At 53.2% G+C, this 14788-nt stretch overlaps 7 protein-coding genes across 7 annotated transcripts; 4 read left to right on the forward strand and 3 right to left on the reverse strand.

Moving 5' to 3' along the window:
- The first annotated feature begins 61 nt into the window (after positions 1-61).
- Positions 62-1519, forward strand: N657DRAFT_375096 (uncharacterized protein). The gene is made up of 2 exons (XM_062787073.1): positions 62-128; positions 206-1519. Exon 2 carries the CDS (start codon positions 340-342, stop codon positions 1414-1416), a length of 1077 nt encoding a protein of 358 aa, XP_062642142.1. The 5' UTR covers positions 62-128; positions 206-339; the 3' UTR covers positions 1417-1519.
- A 489-nt stretch (positions 1520-2008) lies between these two features.
- N657DRAFT_375098 (uncharacterized protein) lies at positions 2009-2918 on the reverse strand. The gene has a single exon (XM_062787074.1). The coding sequence runs from the start codon at positions 2623-2625 to the stop codon at positions 2113-2115; it is 513 nt and encodes a 170-aa protein (XP_062642143.1). The 5' UTR covers positions 2626-2918; the 3' UTR covers positions 2009-2112.
- A 1468-nt stretch (positions 2919-4386) lies between these two features.
- Positions 4387-5082, forward strand: N657DRAFT_651351 (uncharacterized protein). Its single transcript, XM_062794152.1, has one exon. It carries the CDS (start codon positions 4432-4434, stop codon positions 4987-4989), a length of 558 nt encoding a protein of 185 aa, XP_062642144.1. The 5' UTR covers positions 4387-4431; the 3' UTR covers positions 4990-5082.
- A 299-nt stretch (positions 5083-5381) lies between these two features.
- N657DRAFT_638074 (uncharacterized protein) lies at positions 5382-6455 on the reverse strand (the record flags this gene model as incomplete). Its single annotated transcript, XM_062791559.1, has 3 exons — positions 5382-5541; positions 5697-5708; positions 5905-6455. 3 exons carry the CDS (start codon positions 6453-6455, stop codon positions 5382-5384), a joined length of 723 nt encoding a protein of 240 aa, XP_062642145.1.
- Positions 6456-7979: 1524 nt separating this feature from the next.
- N657DRAFT_714112 (uncharacterized protein) lies at positions 7980-8908 on the forward strand (the record flags this gene model as incomplete). The annotated part of the gene is made up of 4 exons (XM_062797461.1): positions 7980-8118; positions 8203-8315; positions 8419-8515; positions 8578-8908. The coding sequence occupies 4 exons, from the start codon at positions 7980-7982 to the stop codon at positions 8853-8855; spliced, it is 627 nt and encodes a 208-aa protein (XP_062642146.1). The 3' UTR covers positions 8856-8908.
- A 3003-nt stretch (positions 8909-11911) lies between these two features.
- N657DRAFT_628563 (uncharacterized protein) lies at positions 11912-13180 on the forward strand (the record flags this gene model as incomplete). The annotated part of the gene is made up of 5 exons (XM_062790849.1): positions 11912-12116; positions 12180-12302; positions 12351-12398; positions 12455-12637; positions 12692-13180. The coding sequence occupies exons 1-5, from the start codon at positions 12018-12020 to the stop codon at positions 13178-13180; spliced, it is 942 nt and encodes a 313-aa protein (XP_062642147.1). The 5' UTR covers positions 11912-12017.
- An 823-nt stretch (positions 13181-14003) lies between these two features.
- On the reverse strand, positions 14004-14513 carry N657DRAFT_375219 (uncharacterized protein). Its single transcript, XM_062787076.1, has one exon. It carries the CDS (start codon positions 14392-14394, stop codon positions 14134-14136), a length of 261 nt encoding a protein of 86 aa, XP_062642148.1. The 5' UTR covers positions 14395-14513; the 3' UTR covers positions 14004-14133.
- Positions 14514-14788: the final 275 nt, after the last annotated feature.

Raw genomic sequence — 14788 nt, forward strand, 5'->3', positions numbered from 1 at the left:
GCACTCCCTGGTACTTCGCAAGCATTTATTCAGAGTGACCTTGCTTTACAACAAGCTCGCTCTCAAAGAGAACTTGAAGCATTACGGCTAATACTTCACTATTTCCCTATCCCTAACCTTGATACGAAGTAAGTACTCTAGATAAAGAAACTTCTATCTAATTTTAAATTAAAATATTAATTTTATTAAAGTTATGTCGAAAAAGGCTCTCTCGTCTTCCCATTCCTTAAATCCCTTCGGCATGCTCCAATTCAAACACTCCAGGAAAGGGAGCTGCCACGGGCGGTTGAAGTCTACATCTCGGCCTCGCATTTCGGTGACCTTGAGAGCAAACAATCTATGCTCTTGATTGCAACTACCCTTCTAGGGCGGATGGCGCAACCATCTGCCGACCTCGATATAAGCATCAGATTACGTCAAATGGCACTCTCCCTCCAAGCGCCAAGCGGGGGCACAAGGGACACGATACTTCCTACTCTCCCACAGATCCCTGGCCGGAAAGGGCATGCTTTATTTGGAGAGTTCTTGCTCCTTCAATCACAACAACGAATTGAAGACGGTCATATATCTCTTGCATGGCAACCACTACAACAATGGGCCCCCCAAAATGTAGCACAGCCTTCAAGTATTGAGGCCGTCATCTCTTCTCGGGTCGACTTCATGAAGGGGAAGCTTTGCCGGTTTCAAGGCGATTTCGGATCAGCAAGTCGGTATCTTGAGCCACTTGCAAGTCAATATCCTGCGCCTCGGATACAATTCCCTGCACGTCTTCATTTAGCAGTTGTGTATGGGGAGCTTGGCTTTTGGGACAAGGCACAGGCTATTTTGGACCAAACGGAGCCGCGGACACAGAAGCAACAGCGCCTTCTTCGACTGGCGAGAGCAGAGGTCCGCCTTGCCCAAGGATTAGACAAACTCGCTACGACGCCGGCCTTTAGATCCGATGGTTTCTTTGACTCGGCAAACGAAATCTTCCACAGTCTTTCCGACGAGTACCAGGACCTTGCACCATCTGGGAAAGGCATGAGACGCAACTTCTTTCGTGTCTGTCTAGGGCTTGCGATCATTGGTCACGTCAAACGGCGACACAAGCCTCAATTCGGCATGATACAGGCGCTGTCATACTGGCAACGTGCATATTTGGCGTGCCGGGGATGTCTGGTGAAATGGGAAGGATTTCCCAACGTGGTTTGTCTCCTCTCGATGGCTGAAATCAAGGCGTCACTTGCTGATAGGTCTGGTGACGCTGATCTCGACCACGCTAAGGAGATCCTGGCCCAGTTAAGCCGGGACAACGTTGAGTCTCGGTTCTTCTTTGCAAATCTTGGAACCCGATGGGCTCAGATAATATGCGATTGGCTTGAGCAAGCAGGCAAGCCACGGGTGCTTACAGGCCAGGGAAGCGGGCTGGGGTAACAGAGTGGCTACATGTATGGTGAGATGGCCGGGAGGATAAACAATGGACGGTCCGATTGGTTGCAAGAGCGTCTTGGTTTTGCCAGGTCTGTGGAGAGGATGCTCGATTCAAGACAAGGAACGCCTACCTTAGCGATACAAGGTACCCTACTCCTCTTCCTTCCAACCCCATCTTAGGAGGCAAGCTCCGGATTTCCCTCTCCCAAATGGAGCCTCCGGACGATCTTGCCCTAGCCTTCAACAAAATTTCCCTCTCTCCGGAGCCTCCGGAGGAACTTGTCCTGGCCTTCAACAGGTTCGTTTCGACGTTTAAACACCTTGGTGGTGAAAGAAGCGAGGATTACCTGAACACCTTTTTGTAAGTGACTTCCTCTCCTAATAAGGTAACTCTTATACTTACAAATACAAATAGCAGCCAACCCTCGCCACAAGTCCCCACGAACCTCCCCAAACATCTCCCAGCACGGCCTGCCCAACCCAGATTTTAATCTTCCTTCTACCTCAACTGCCGAGAGAGACCGTCGGAAAGGCGTCTTCGCAGGGCACGTCGCGCTACGAACCCCAATCCTGGCTGAATATCGTGTTACGTACTGGTGTCCTTGCAGTTGCCCAGCAGGGCGGTTTGAATCATGCATTGAGAAATCGTCGAGGTTGCCCAAACGGGCAATATGAATGCCTAGTTGGGAGGTTCTTTCACTAAGTACAGGAGGATATCCCACCGTGGAAATGAAGAGAGCTATCGAGTAGAGAACCAAAAAAATAGCAACAAGTTGAAGCACTAACTACAAACAACCAAGTAAACTCCATGTAGGGGAATTGCACCCCCTCGCCTCTCCGTGACCCTCCATGACGTTTCTCTACTCTGCTCTGATCCGTGGCCTTCTTGGTTCCAGAATCACGACTTTTCTTCTCTCCCGGAGCCTGCATCTTTGCCTTCTGGTCTTTCCAAACCCTTACTAGGTCTCTGGACACATGGGACGCAGGCTCGAGCGTCGGTTCCCAATCGACCAAATAGTACCTCACTCCGCCCATGACTTCCTCTCCGATGATTTTCTTGACTTTCCATTGGTAAATTAGGACAGGAAGGTCGCAGTCGGCTTGCCTCCCAGGTACGTGCGGCAGGGGAAGATTAGATTGGCCTGCAACACCACCAAAAAGCGCCGAAAAAGCAGGAGGGCACTTTGGCTGCCCTGTTTTCTTCGGATACATGGTTTATCCGCTGCCGAATGCCACTGTTGGGCAATGGCACGAACACCAAAACAGACTGGTGCCACGAGGAGTTTCCAGGGGTCTTGGCCTCAATGTACCTCAACTCACCAACTCAACCCGGCCGTGAAGTTGGGTTGAGTTGGGCCTTTTTTTGCATAAGTTGGGTTGAGTTGAGTTGAATTGAGTTGATGCCCACCTTGCCCGGAAGTACCTTGCTCATATATATACAGTGGCCGTGTTGCAGCGATCCCGTCAATCAACTGCATCTAAGCTGAGATGGACCCTCGATTGATCCAAATTCGGAGATTCCTCTACCCTGGCTGGTGTAGGAGAATGGGTCCCGGTATGCCATGTTTGGGGAAGCAAGGGACCGACTGGTGCACCGAATCCTGCTGCGGTTGATGCTACGGATGTGCTTGACGACATCCTGTCTGTCAGGGAGCCAGCCAACACAAGTTCGTGCGGTCCTCGTCGGACCGTTGTCACCTGACAACTACAACAACTTTTTTCCGACGATCCATTCATTTGACCCGTCGCAAATCGGATTGATCCGCTCCGCGAAACCCCGCAATATCGATAGGCCTCTCACTCTTTCTTGAGGGCATTTTCGTCGGGCGCAAAGTAGGAAAAGCCCAACCAAGCGACAGTCTGAATACGTCTCTGACACAAAGCTTTTACTATCACGCTAAAGATGCCGCAAGATGCCAAAAATAAAGGCGAGGAGGAGGTTTTGGACATGGCCGCTCAATCGGTAAGGTTGTGTTGTCTGCTTGGTTTATGTTCTGAAACTTATCGGTGACAGTGCGGCGTGTCAAAGGATGATCCCGCATTTCGCACCACAAGGAGCACAGACACAAAGGCTATCTACTTGGATATGCCAGAATACGAAATACGTGTGGCCTCTGGGAATTTCTTGACTATCCAAATGGGGGTCTGGCTGTACAAGGCCGAAGAGCTTCCCGGTGACTTGCTGAGTACGAGAAAAAGGGAAGGATGATCCGGGCGGCTCACCGTCAGTTGCCTGCTCCCAGGCGAGCCGCAGACGCAACTTCGCACCGCAGCGGCACGGAACAAGCAGCTGTTCTTCGGATGGGTGAGCAGGATCGAATCGGGTCGGCTGGGCCGTGACCGCGGTGTTGCGTACGCCAGGCCGAACAACCATCGGTGCCGAGCTGCTTGCTGGTTGGCGGACTTCTGAGATGCCATCGCACGCGATGCCCGGCGGTCTCTGTTGTCGTACGACCTCGGCGAGCTTCGGATCAGCTGGCCAATGCGACCATGTTGCTATTTTCCCGACCCCTTCCACAAGCTCCCTAACAGTCCCGATTGAATGCTTGGAGATGTCGTCTGCTGTACAGAGAACTGCCAGGATACCGAGCGCTCTGTCATCCAAACGTTGCAAGCAGGCCAGTTTTTCCAACTCTTATTTTTTCCTCCTCCCTCCATCTTCGTTTTTACAAATTTGCTTCAGAAACCCGGACGTGCTTGCGATATCCTGTTTCTGGATTGGCTTGTCATTGTCAGGTGCCTATTTGCCTGCGAGCTTCCGAGCGGCAATAGAATGGTTCACCCGAGTCAGTAGTTTGATGAATTCCTCCTTTTTCGTCTTGGGCGATTGGGCGAGAGCGCTGGCGAGAGCGCTGTCCCACAAACAATCCAAAAGCGTGTCAACGGCAGTAAGAAACTGTTCCATGGCTGGTCTCACGGCACGGGAGAGAGTGACGAGCGATGAGAACGGGTAAAGCTCGTAACGACGAGACGGGGCGGGATGGGCGACTAGTTGGGCCGAGATGTGTGATTCCGCGGATGGGGGCACGTAACGGGCCGGCGATACGGGGGCTTCGATCAGTGAATTTGAACCTGGTGAAGAGCCCGGGTGACGAGACGGGCAACAAGAGGGGATTCAACTTGGAACCCGGCGGGCATTCCGAGGTCAAAGACGTGCTGCTTATGCCGCGATGCGACGACGGGACTCTCAAAGACGATTCGCCGCTACTACTCTGGGCCAGCCTTCTCGCCCGAGCGGCTAACAACAGTGGCCGCCCTATCAATCTCGCCTCTCGGTATCAACAGATGCTTGTGGAAGCGGGCTTTACAGATGTCCATGTTGTTGAAGGGAGATGGCCGACAAACCGTTGGGCAAAGGACCGCAAACCGCGGTTGCTTGGGCTCTGGTCCGAATTGACCCTTGGAAGAGAGCTCGAAACCATCTCTATGGCTCTGCTTACGCACGGCCTGCATTGGGAACCCGAAGCAGTCTTGGTGCTGTGTGCCTTCGTCCGCCAAGAATTCCTGAACCCCGAGGTGCACACGTACTTTCCTGTCTTCACAGCTTTCGGGATGAAGCCTTTAGGGTCTCAATGAGGGACGAACAGCGCTGCTCGCGACATGGATTTTGTACTATAAGAAGTGTAATATGTAATTATGTACGAGCTGTCTCGCTCTCTTGAAATAGAGGCTTTCTGTTTTCTCATCTGACGAGCTTCAACGGGATCGAGACCAGCTTGAACCTGAGTACAATGGTGTATCTTGCAAATCAAAAATTGGCTGAAGAACAGATAGGGACTCCGTCGCACTCTACCGGTATTTTATGAGAGAAGATGAAGCTACAATTGGTCTGGTACAAGCACGCCCACTCACTTCCCGTTTGAAGGTTTGTGGGACCGACATGTTGAGAAAGCTAATATACAGTAACTAATGACTCGCTGACCCTTTCGCGGTCCCAACTGCCTGCGCTGTGGGGAACGCAACCTGGCTCACTCCGCCGGCTCGGACCCGGCCCCGGACCCGTCTGGACCAACGCCGCATTTCCGGTGCAGCGAGCTGGCTACCAACAAGCTCTCGTTCACGAGGGCAACGGTAGAGTCGGCGCCAGCGCAAGCGAGATTGATGTCGCCCTGAATCTCGGGGTATGAACTGAGGTGCAAATTATTTTGGCGGCGCCCGCGTCTCCACCTGACCCTGCACTTCCACAACGCGCCACTGAAATAGACCAACTCCTCTGGCACACACGTGAAGTAAACAAGCTGCGTCATTAGCGTAAATCAGCAGATACATCATCGAAGACTTACGGCAAGGAAATCCTTGTAATCATCCACCAGTAGTGCGGCCCAACCACCCAGTGATAATATAGAAAGAGTCAGAATGCAGCTGAACAACAGAATTGCCGCCCGCAATCCCCGTTGCTGTGCGTGGTCCTGAGCTGCCGCACCTCCTCGCGCCATCTCAGCCCTCTGCCGTGTGAGACGATAGAGCGTAGCTATACATTCCCAAACTGACCAGACATGAACGAGCGTGACGACCGACAATGGAAGATACTTGCCAGCACGGTCAGGCATCCAAAAATCGCCGGCCGCTTTTGGCTCCCTGCCGCGCTCGGCCAGGAAGACGCTCACAATCAGCAGTCCAAGCACCAAACCACTGCAAGCAGCAGCGTGCCAGAGCTTTCTGCGCCCTGGTTCCCATTTCTTAACCAAGTGCAATCGCTGGAACAGAGTTTGGTGGATTCCGAGAGCAACGGCGAAGTCCCAACGACCATATCCGGCGAGGGAGATGCAGGTGATGACCACCAAGATTTGGCTGGACCAGAGGAAATCGAAAGATTTAGCATGGGATAGGAAGATGGGTCGGTCCTCCACGCTGGGACGGTCGCTGGCGGCGTCGATATTGCCATCGGTGGGCCTAATCACGGCAACAATGCCGCCACTGGGATCGACTCGGTATCTCGTAAGAATCTCACAAACAACGCTGATCAGAGCCAGCACCGAAGAAGAGGTAACTGCTGTCTTGACGGCCACAGACGGCGGCCCAAGCTCGGCTTGTTCCTGCATAGGAGACAAAGAGGTAACAACAAGGCAAACAAGGCAAACGAGGCAACGTCGAGGGACAAAGAGAAGGACGAGGCAATCGACGTGGCTGTGGGGAGATGCAGGTTTTCTCAGGGGTATAGTGCAGAGCTCTTGCTGAAGTAAACTTGGGGCGCGCCGTGTGCAAGGGACCCGCGGTTATATATCACCAAGCCAGATCATGGCGCTTGGCCTTGGAGTGAAATGCACTTGTCACGTTCATTGCGCTGTCGCGAGCAGCGCGAGATGATTCTTCAAGTTAACCCAATAGGGGTGTGTCGAAGGTAAGGAGCATCCGAATTAGTTGATCTCGACACGAAAGAACTCTTGGGTCTCGACAAGACAGTTATCCTGGATCGGGGACAGCAGCCAGCTGCATGTGCAATGCCTGATCAATGTTAACCAGACACCAGTTGTTAAGGTGACTGTGGCTTCCTCAAAACCTGCCGCATGCAGGAATGTAGTGCAACCTAGTGGGTCCCCGGCGTGTTTATACATGTACGGATCCACATATTAGGTGACGAGACGAGTTGGAGAGACAGGTTAGCGAGAACAAGGAGAGAAGGGTTACGAGGCGGGGTGGCGAGACGGGGTGACGAGTAAAGTTGACGAGACAGAGCGACGGGACGGGGTGATGAGGCTGGAATCCACAATCCACTCGTCGCTCCGCATTCTCCGTAGGAGGGTGATTTGTTTATGGTGTGGGTGTCTATAAAAGTACGCTAATGCACCTGCAAGAGCCCCCGGGATTCCCAGAATGAATGCTTGGCGTGATTTACCTGGATGCACCCCACGTTCCTGTCCTTCCAATAATAACATGCACAAACCATGACCAAGGAATCCAGACCCCGTTACATCTGTGGTCTGGAATAGAGGCCATGGTGCTCATTCTTCAAGGAAATATTTTACACAGCCCTAGGCATATTTCTGCCTACCTACCAAGCCCCTCTTTACCAAATCTGAAAGTGTTAATTGCCAGGAATTGACCGCGAGCGTAGGTATGCTGATATCTACGCATTTGGCGGTGGCTGGCCAACGCGTCTGGGTTTGCCTTCGTCCCAAGGACAGCGTTTTGAAGACAATCCATTGGCTCTGTGAGCTGTGACCTACGCACAATGCTCTGATGGTCTGTCTGCCTTGTCGGCCGCTGAAACCTGGCCTGGCAGTTGGCGCTGTTGGATGTACAGTCAGACCCTGGTACCTACTTCGCTCTTCGGTCGTGAGGAAAAAAGATGGCGAGAAAGCTTGACAGGGATCTTTGACAGCTCAAATGCTCTTGACTATTCAGGAAGGCATGATCCTTGCACCGGAGGGGTCGCCTTTATTTTTCTTTATCGTTCTCCCCCATCCTAAGGTTCTTTTCCGCTCTCCTCTGATAACTCCTCTAATTCATTTTTCACTCCCGGACCCGGATTCACGGCTCACGAAAGTTACCCTCGACCATCTCGGCTTTCCACCTCGCATCAACCCGGTCAACAACGGGCCGGTCCGAGCCCCATTTCTTCAACCATGGCCGAATCGAGCCACGCAAAGATGCGGATTGAGATCCTTATCCGCGGTTGGCAGGCCCGCAACGACGTGGCTGAGAACCCAGCCAATCAACCAAGCTCGCTATGGGAGATGTTGGAGCAATGGCCGGGTTCGGATTGTATGCACGCTATGCCGGATTGAATGGCACGCCAACCGTGCCATTCATCCAAAACCACCAGTCGTCTGGAAGTACCAAGGACAGATCCCTGGACCCCAAGTTTCAAAGCTGGGGTCCAGGGATCATGGCTTAACCCTAACCAGGCCGAAGCAGGCACCCGGGGCACCCTGCTCCTGTCGGCCCTCTTGGATCTGCGCGTTCCAAGATGCAATGAAGCTGATGAGCAGGAGATCAACCCGCGCCGCGGGGACTGAGTATGGATGTCTGGTAGACCCTGCTGGACGCTTAAACTGCACATAGCGGATCGCCGGGCATGGCGTGGACAAGAAGTTCCTTTGCACGGTATGCAATACCGCTTGTGCGCGTGGGAGCAATCTAACGCGCCAGTACATGAAATGTAAGTCCCCATTCTCCCTTTTCCCTCACCTTACCTGCACGTGGTCTAACGATTCGTTGTAGACACCGGCGAGCGGTCGTACAGTTGCGAATGCGGTGAGGCCTTCGCGCGGCCCGACATACTCAAGCGTCACTCCAAAAAGCATTGTTCTGCTCAGCACAAGGCCATAGGTGCCGATGGCAATAAGAATCCTATGGGCTGTTTGGGAGAGAGAGGGAAAGTCACAGCGGCAGATATCGCACTAAAGCGGGCTGGCCACACAACGCCTCAGAACGGGAACAGGATGCCTTCGCTTCGGAGAGCCAGTCTCGCCCGGTTGGATGCACATGGCCTAATGTGAATAATACAGAGAATAGGACGGCATCAAGCATTGTAAATATCAGAGTACATGCCCATGTAAATGGCGCCTCACCTCCGGGAGAGAATTTGCACTCAAAGTATGCCCACATGTGAAACTGGCTATAAGAGGGCCTACCTCCCTTCTTCTGCTTGGTAATTGCCGCGTTTCTTCTCACTCTCTGCAGCACCCTCGAGACAATCATTGCCATCGAGGACCTGGGTTGCTTCGCTTGCGGCCGGCGATAGCACGCTTCACACCCATCAGCCGGCTCATGGGGCGGGGTGTGGCGCTTCCAACCCTGGTTGCGATCCGTCTCGGCAGGGCTCAAGAGGGAAGGAACTTGAGTGGTAATTTAGATAGACCGGCCGGTCTCTCCAAAGGACGGCCTAGGCCGGCCATGACGCGATTGGACTAAGGTACAACACACTATTTGCCCTCATCAACCAAGGCACATACAGGAAGGAGAGGTGCTGCTCTCTGGACACCGCTTCCAATGCCATCCTGGACAGTTTCTTAACAGTTACCTTGTCAAGAGTCAAGGGTTCTAAATCATGAATGTCTTTTTGTTCCGCAACTCTACCTTCTCCTCACCCCAGCTTAGTGCCTCGACCTCGGCTTCCTGAAGAGCACGACAGAACTTCCCAGTTAGTATGGGGTTAACGAGCCACTTCAGTTAGCAATCTTACAGTGGCGCTGAGAAATGCATCCGGACCGATTCGCGGTCTACGAGTTATGCAGGAGGCAGATTACAAGTGCTCCGTTTGGGTTTGGTAGGTTGGGGCCCGTTTCGGGGTCGCGATGCGCTGATCCTAGGCTTATGGTCGGCTTTAGCAACTACTGCAGGCAGCTGAGAGGACGTTGTAAGCAGTGAGTGCAAGAAGAAGGATGATAATAACGAGAGAGACATGAACTCATTATACCTAAGAGCCTCAAGTTCGTGTACCACTATACACTCTTATTCGCTTTACCACTCCAGCGTCTTTGCCTTGTCGCCTTCTTTGCTGGCAGTGCATACACCGTGACGGGTCAGATAATGACAGAAGTGGACACAAACTTCCTGGATACCAACCAGTTCCTTTCGCCCTGGTTCTTATTGCGCAAGGCATCGCCGGTGGTGTTGGCAGGAGGAAAAGGCATTGCACATCTTCGGCAACTCATGTCGGTCGCAGAGGCCGATTTTCGTGGTTCCAGGGACAGCACGCTAGGGAGACGTACCTTTGCGAAACTTCAGGTACACGTCGCTACTGCTCGCAATCCCAAGACAAGCCTCCCAGAGCTCTTGGGTGTTACGCCAACGTAGCGGCTCGATGAACTTCGGGGCCTTCGAACAAAACGCCTGAGGAGTCGATGCAGCATAGTTGGAGATATCGTTTGACCGAAGGAGGACCCCGACAGCAGGGAGTATTGCATGGTCCAACTCTCTGAAGTAACAAGGTGGCGTTCACGAAGGACGAGAGTTTGAAGTCGGGTTTTCTTGGATCGGAACTGTGAATGGGGGAGGCCTTGACAAGGATTTGTGACTGTGGGCTTGCAAAGAAACTAGGCTTTTGAAGGTAGATTTTGAGCATTATTAGTGGGGGTGGGCCTCGTTATAAACAAGGGGATTGAAGGTGAGGCCCGCAGTGAACAATGCCAAGGCGCCGATCAGCTGGACTCCTCGAAATCGTGCACTGTGTAGACATCGGGCGGGGCAGGCTGATGCGCCACAGGTACCCGCAGAGGAATAAGCGAAGCCGTATCACCACGACCATATCAGGTGCTCCCCAACGTGGGTACAGCATTGACATCGGCACCGTGGGAAGCGGGACCATTGCTGGTCCAGATGCTTATGTATGTATGAGGCTCAGCCCTGCCTGGCAAGGTAAGATGACGAGCTTGGCACATAGCCCAGTTCTTTGCCTGTCCCAGAGTCACAAATCCCTGTTTGGGCTTTCACAAGTTCCCTGCTGGCGGGGTGTGAATCGATTAACCTGGGAAAGCTAACTGTATAGGAGTGTAGCCAGATATGCAGGGGTCGCCATGTACTATGTATACGCAAGCGAGATTTTCGCAGCACTTGGCGGCTGTAATGAGCCCCGGCCCGCCTGGTGAGATCCGCGAGACCAGGGTATGGAATACGTTATTGGCTAGCTAAGCGATCCGCCAATCAAGCTTGGACGGATCCATGTTGAGGGGAGCGGATCCGCGGGTCTTAACTGCTGGAGATATTAGCTCGGCAACCTTCTCCTCTTGGTGCATCCGCACTAATAACGAACAGTTCCACACATGTAATGGGATATCTGTACCTGCATTAGTGCTTTAGGGGTACCGTTCCCAACCGAACCAACGTCGTCATTTCCGGGGCATCAAAGCGACACCCTATCCCACCCACCCGGAACCCCACGGGGACCTCGGCTTTGGTAGACATATTTGCTTTTTCGATCCTCGCCCCGATGCCGTTGGATCACTCAAGCTGAAATACTGCATGCCAACCCCGAATATTTCAGCCCATTTTTGCCGGCACATATGCCGTGGGTCGCAACAGCGATTCGTGTTTATCATAAGCTCCCATCCCGAACCGGCTCGGTAATCATTCACCCAAGCATCCCTCACAGCTAGCGGTCTCAATAGCTCCGTCACAGCTCGATTCCTCTTGTCTGCCAGTGCTCTTGTGGCCCCTGACCCCCGGCGGCTAGCTCTACGATGGAGGCTTGTGTTGTGCCTTACGACTGTACGATTCCGAGCCCACACGGCCAGATATCCCAGCACTTCCGTCCAGCGAGTTCAGCCCTGGCGCCTTCGTATGTCGGAGCATGGCAAAAGCTGTCGGCTCCGGGTCCGGCGCTGGAGCTCGATACGGCGGAGTGTCAATATGCTCTCCAGCCCTTACCGTCCATGACGTGTTCAGGACAGACTTCGGTCTGCTTTCCCCTTCAAACATCACATTGGCTATCAGAATGGGAATGCGCTTCACCTTTGCAAACTCCGTGCCAGGCGCCCATCTTTCGCGGCGCACCTGGGAAGCCTCCCGGGCGTCTGCAGCCGCGAGTTAAGAGAAGCCGCAATTCATCCGTCAAGAGCGAGGCCAGTTCGACTCTTTCAGACTCTCTCGAAACCGCCACCCTCACCGTGAGGGTGCAAACAACCCCTATTCACCAGTTCAGTACGCCCGTCGACAAAGTCATGCGGGTAATCAATGCCAAGAGTGCACTCCTCGCCCCCTCGAATGAGGCAGAGCTTGTGCAGATGGACCGAAAGAAGGAGGCGGCAAGAGACACCCAGGTATGCCGGACAACGGTGCTTTAAAGCGATGACGGTCTTTGGCTCTAACCTTGAAAGACACAGCAAGATGGTGGAAAAGCAAACCAGAAGCGTTTTCGCTGCGACGTTCCCGGATGTCCCAAGAGCTTTGCCGGGAGGGCCAACCTCAACATCCACCGACGATTCCACACTGGCGAAAGCCCTCATGTAAGTGTGCTCTATCTCGGCATCAGGTTTTTACTGACAGTACCTTAGGTCTGCCCACACTGCCAGCAAGGGTTCACCCAGAAAGTCAACCTCCAAGTACGATTCTAGCCCAAAATACTAGGAAAAAGGCGATGAGGTCTCACATGTTCTAGACACATATCAATCGTCACACTGGAGAAAGGCCCCATAAATGCCCTGAGTGCCCCCGCCGCTTCCCTCAGAGATCAAACCTCCGCACACACGAGAGGACACATTTAAAAAAGGAGTTGAGAGCCGTCTGGATTTGTAGGTTTGGAAACTGCTCGAAATCATTCACCCAGAAGGGCAACCTAAAGGTATGTTTTCCCTCCCCGCTGCTTGCCCGGCCACTGAACTTAGCTTAAATCTAGGCACATCAAAACATGGACCACGTTGCGGAGATTGAGGCCTTCAATTCCAAGCTCGCTGGCGCTAAGGACAAGAGCATGTTATCCGAGGAGGACAAGGAGATGGCCAAGTACCTCGACGACTTGTATAACCTCGCGAACAAGGGTATCAAAGGCCGCGGCAAGGGCCGCAAGGTCATGCGTGTCCCGATTACATCTCCAGCAACAAGTCCAATCAACACAGCCCATGCATTCTCCAACTGGCACATTGCACAGCAGCAGCAGCCCACTCAGCAAGGGCTGAGCAACCCGGTAGCCCACAGCTTAAGTGGGCCGCCCATGCTCTTTGGCCCCCTCAGCAACACCCGGGAGCCATCTAGCCACGGTGGCTACGGCATGGACTCCGACCGGCTTAGCGACGCCAATAGGGTACACGGCTCGACGCTGGTCATTCACGCCTATGAGGATGAGCATGGCCAGGAGTTGGCTTTTGGTGTGAGGATGATTTACTGATGGGAGCTGTTTTCTTTCTCTTCCTTTCTGATCTGATGTTATGCGATTTGGGTTGGCTGTCTGGGCACGTTTTGTCTTGCTTACTGCCTGCATTTCAGGAGAACCCGCGCACTTGGCCCCCCCCCCCCTCCCTTCCCGAATTTTATGTCTTACTTTTTTTGTTCTTGTTTTATTTAGTTAACGTTAAGTTGTTTTATTTATTTTTATATGCATAAGTCCAAACTAATTTCTTGTTTCACATCACATTCTACCTTAGGCAAGGAGGTGGGGAGCAACATCTAATTGTGAGCAATACGAGAAGGTAGTCCCCTCTGTTCTGTTCTGCCTGTCCGCGTCCCTGATTCTGAAGTTATCAGCATCCACCCCTACGCCGAGGATGCTAATGGGGATGACGGTGTCGCTTCTCAAAACGACAACGCTGACCGGGAAATCGGCGCTGCAGTGGGCAACAGTACTCCGGCAAGTTGTCGAGCAGTAACACCCTGTCGTACCGCATGTTAAGCTAACACGAGGCGGGCCAGGTAAAATGCAACCACGACAGTCGGGTTGATATGCTTCTCTCCCCGACTACGAGAGCACGGGTCACCGCCCACTCGCCGCCATCATCTTGCAGGGATCGCCAACGCAGCGTCACATATCCTTTCGAGTCACCCAAGCCCGAGAGCTTGCCGAACGCGGTACGTATCCTTATCATTTCCCCACACTCACCATTCTTGAGACTTGAAATTGTTCCCTGACCGACGGCCCCTTTCCCTAGAGCGACACAGGACAAACCCCAAGGCCCCGGCGGAACTCGAGTCCATCTCTAAGCGTTTGGCTGCCGACTTTTTCACACATGTCAGCGGAGCAACAAGAGAAATGACCGACCTCTATGATGCTATCTCGATTGCAACAGACAAGCTGAGAAGCACTGCGGCGACTTGATTAGTGAGAAGGCTATAGCTGAGAGGCTCCTAAAAGATCTCGTGGACGACGTCAGGGAATACTTTGAACAGTTCTCGAAGCCAACCCAAGTGTTGCTCCTGAACAGACATCAAGAGCAGCCTGGCCCAGCATGATGACGACGTGTGACCGAAGGCCGGTTTGAGGCCGAGTAGCGCTCGCGGAGATGTGGCGACTTCGTAGAGAAGGGCTGATTGGAGGAACAATGTTCTACAGGTCCCGTCGATGACCAAGGAAAGGATGGAGAGGGTAGTGTGGCTCGGGTGCCGCATTGCCAAGAAGGAAGGCAAGTGGCTCCGCTTCGACAAGGAGAACAGGCGGTTCGGGGTTAACTCGGAGTATGAGGTGGAACCGGACTTGGAGATGCCGGAGAGCGTCGATTATGGTGAGCTTCCCGATGCGGCAGCTAAAGGCTTGAGTGAGCAACATCGCAATCCGGGGTACAGTTAAACGGCATTCGCCTCCTAAGTTCCTTTTGGCTGAGGCTGGATGTCTCGCTGCACGCAGTCTTCATGTTTGTGTGAGTGTCAAAAAACAAGGGCAAGGCACCCCGTGGCCCCAGCGAACCCAAGCACCGGCCGCCGCCCGAGGATTTTGCCCTACGCGGTCTGCCCTGGGCCTCGCGGTATTTCCCAACGGGTGGTTTGTTACTAGGGAGCGGATTGA

This window comes from Parathielavia appendiculata (genome assembly GCF_033297405.1).
Source record: "Parathielavia appendiculata strain CBS 731.68 unplaced genomic scaffold N657scaffold_48, whole genome shotgun sequence".
Taxonomy (NCBI): domain Eukaryota; kingdom Fungi; phylum Ascomycota; class Sordariomycetes; order Sordariales; family Chaetomiaceae; genus Parathielavia; species Parathielavia appendiculata.

Bases quoted from the DNA above. Each gene is read 5' to 3' on its own strand.
- N657DRAFT_375096 (XM_062787073.1), top strand. From the start codon at position 340: ATGCTCTTGATTGCAACTACCCTTCTAGGGCGGATGGCGCAACCATCT.
- N657DRAFT_375098 (XM_062787074.1), bottom strand. From the start codon at position 2,625: ATGTATCCGAAGAAAACAGGGCAGCCAAAGTGCCCTCCTGCTTTTTCG.
- N657DRAFT_651351 (XM_062794152.1), top strand. From the start codon at position 4,432: ATGGGGGCACGTAACGGGCCGGCGATACGGGGGCTTCGATCAGTGAAT.
- N657DRAFT_375219 (XM_062787076.1), bottom strand. From the start codon at position 14,394: ATGCGGCACCCGAGCCACACTACCCTCTCCATCCTTTCCTTGGTCATC.